This window comes from Lactuca serriola, chromosome 6 (assembly GCF_051521515.1).
Source record: "Lactuca serriola cultivar US96UC23 chromosome 6, Lser_US96UC23_V15, whole genome shotgun sequence".
NCBI lineage: Eukaryota > Viridiplantae > Streptophyta > Magnoliopsida > Asterales > Asteraceae > Lactuca > Lactuca serriola.
Window position 1 is genome coordinate 49,605,318 of NC_136413.1, and position 2,732 is coordinate 49,608,049.

Below are 2,732 nucleotides of genomic sequence, written 5' to 3' on the forward strand. Positions count from 1 at the left end.
GTTCATTCAAATATTCTTCGAATATTATGTATTACCATTTAAATAACATTTTTAAAGTTACTAGCTATGATATAATAAACAAAATCATGCATGTAAAGGTTACTCAGATCATTACAAATGATTATTAATTATAATTAAAAGTGAAGTCTATGTTACTTACCTGATGTAATGTTTGATCTTATCTTCGTTATGGAGTAAGTAAGTTTGGACAGCATGCAATTGCTCATCAGACAACATCATCAGGTTGCTCATCTCCTCCTCTATCATCATTTCGAGACAACTTTCTATTACGTGTGGGGACACCAGTATTGAAATAATGAGAGCAATATATTGATGCTTCACGAAGAAAGTAAGCGTTAACAACGAATTCTCCCACTTGAGCTATATTGTTCACATCTTTTTTCAATTGATTTAGATATCTACAGTAAAAAATATTTAAATTAGCTTACAAAAATAGCAACATACATTTTGATGTAACATACAAACCTTTCAAATAGATACATCCCCCGATATGGGACGGAACCGGCTATCTTCGCTTCATATGGCAAGTGTACTTGTAAATGTTCCATGGAGTTAAAAATACTAGGGACAAAGATGGTCTCTAATTTACATAGAATTATTGGGATCTCCGCTTCAATCCTTTCCATGTCTTTTGTAGTGATTGATATTGATGTTAATGTTTTGAAGAAAAGACTCAACTCTGTTAATGCTTCCCACACATGTTCTGTCAACTTCTCACGAAATGCTATTGGCATCAATCTTTGCATAAAAACATGACAATCGTGGCTTTTCATTCCGATCAACCTACACCTGGTTAAATTAACACACATCCCCAAATTAGAAACATAACCATCAGGGAAATGCAATTTCTCCACCCACTCGCATATGGCTTTCTTTTGATTCTTGTCTAGAGCATAGTACGCTCTTTGATCATCTTCTACTCCTCTTCTCTTCCTACAATATAGTTTCAGATCTCTTCTCGTTGCTACATTGTCCTTCATCTTCGCTTTGACATTAATTACAGTGTAAAAAAATTTCTCAAATGCATTTTTCACAATATGCATAACATCAAGATTATGTCTAATGAGGTAAGTTTTCCAATATGGTAAATCCCAAAATATGCTTTTCTTGTTCTAACCATGATCGCCACATGCTTTGTTTACATCATTAGCATTTAGTTTGGTCACTTTTACCAAACCGAATTGTTCAATTTCCCTTAAAGTTTGTTCACCATTCTTACTTGGAGGAGGATCTTCTGTCACTTCATGATTCATATTGAACTTATTTTTATCCTTTCTATATGGGTAATTTACCTATAGAAATATTTTATGGCAGTCAAACCATGACATCTTATTACCATTCTTCAGTCTGAATGCTTTTGTATGTTTCCCACAATGTGGACATGATAGTTTACCTGTTGTAGACCATCCTGACAACATTGCATGTGTTGGAAAATCACTTATTGTCCACATTAAAGCTACTCGTAAATGGGAATTTTGTTTTAAAGATATATCATATGTTACTACGCCTTCTTCCAATAACTGCTCCAATTTTGCAACTATTGGTTGCAAAAATACATCTATTTTATGCTTAGGGTTTGAAGGTCCTGGCACAAGTGCGGTCAAAAACATGTAAGGCTCTTTCATACACATAGATAGTGGCAAATTATAAGATGTTATAATAATAGGCCAAGATGAATATTGTTTTCCAAATTCTCCGTGTGGTGCAAACCCATCTGTACTTAGGCCTAATCTAACATTATGTATTTCTGCTGCAAATGTAGGATGGATTTTGTCAAAGTGCTTCCAAGCTCCTGAATCGGATGGATGACACATTACTCCAGCATCATGTCCATGATCCTCTGAGTGCCATCGCATGGAAGCGGTTGTGGCTTGTGAAGCATACAGTCTCTTCAACCTTGGAGTCAATGGAAAGTAATGTATTCTCTTATAGGATACGCGAGAACATCTGGCCAAATTTTTTGACCGTTTGTACCTATCTGCATTGCATAATTTGCTCCGATAAAGATCTTTGTCTCCCCTCCAATATATCATACATCCAAACCTACAACACTCAATCATCTCCTCAGGCAAACCTAGTACTTGTATTAACTTTTTGCTCTCGTATAAACTACCTACCATACTATTCTCCTCCGGTAACACATCATTTATCACATGGCAGATAGCATCGTAAATTTTTTCAGGTATATGATACTCTAATTTTATATTCGATAGTCTAGCTACGATAGATAGTTGTGTGACTTTTTTACATCCAGACCACAACTCTTTATCGGCTTCGTCTAGCATATCAAAGAATTATTTATCTAGTGCATTTGGCTCCTCCTCAGGATTACCAGTATTAAAATCAGCACCAATTGCATCTATGACCATTTCTCTATAAACACATTCTCCTTCATTCGAATTTGTGTTGTAATCATCCACCCCTACAGACGTATTGTCATCATCAAAAAATGTTTTGCCATGTTTATCCCAACACCAATATTCCTTACCAAAACCTGACTTGTAAAAATGATGCTTAATAGTATCAGATTCTATATTTGGTCTGTTACGACATTTGATGCATGGACATTTGATTATGTCTTCGTCCATGAAACTTTGTTGAGTGGTAGCAAAGTCTATGAATTTTTTCACTCCTTGTATGAAAACAGGCGATAGACAACCACGATTATCTTTTCTTTCATACATCCATGTTCTATTGGTATTGTTCATGGT

At 35.1% G+C, this 2,732-nt stretch overlaps 1 protein-coding gene across 1 annotated transcript; it reads right to left on the minus strand.

Moving 5' to 3' along the window:
- Nucleotides 1–226: 226 nt before the first annotated feature.
- LOC145059740 (uncharacterized) lies at nucleotides 227–2,306 on the minus strand. Its single transcript, XM_079007537.1, has 4 exons — nucleotides 1,358–2,306; nucleotides 1,139–1,261; nucleotides 487–1,006; nucleotides 227–419 (listed from the first exon to the last, which is right to left on the minus strand). Exons 1-4 carry the CDS (start codon nucleotides 2,304–2,306, stop codon nucleotides 227–229), a joined length of 1,785 nt encoding a protein of 594 aa, XP_078863663.1.
- Nucleotides 2,307–2,732: the final 426 nt, after the last annotated feature.

Excerpts from the sequence above, each read along its gene's own strand:
- LOC145059740 (XM_079007537.1), bottom strand. The coding sequence starts at position 2,306 with ATGCTAGACGAAGCCGATAAAGAGTTGTGGTCTGGATGTAAAAAAGTC. Across the intron at positions 1,262-1,357 it reads AGCATTCAGACTGAAGAATG|TGACAGAAGATCCTCCTCCA; the intron begins GTAATAAGATGT and ends TGAATCATGAAG. Across the intron at positions 1,007-1,138 it reads CAAAGCATGTGGCGATCATG|CGAAGATGAAGGACAATGTA; the intron begins GTTAGAACAAGA and ends TTAATGTCAAAG.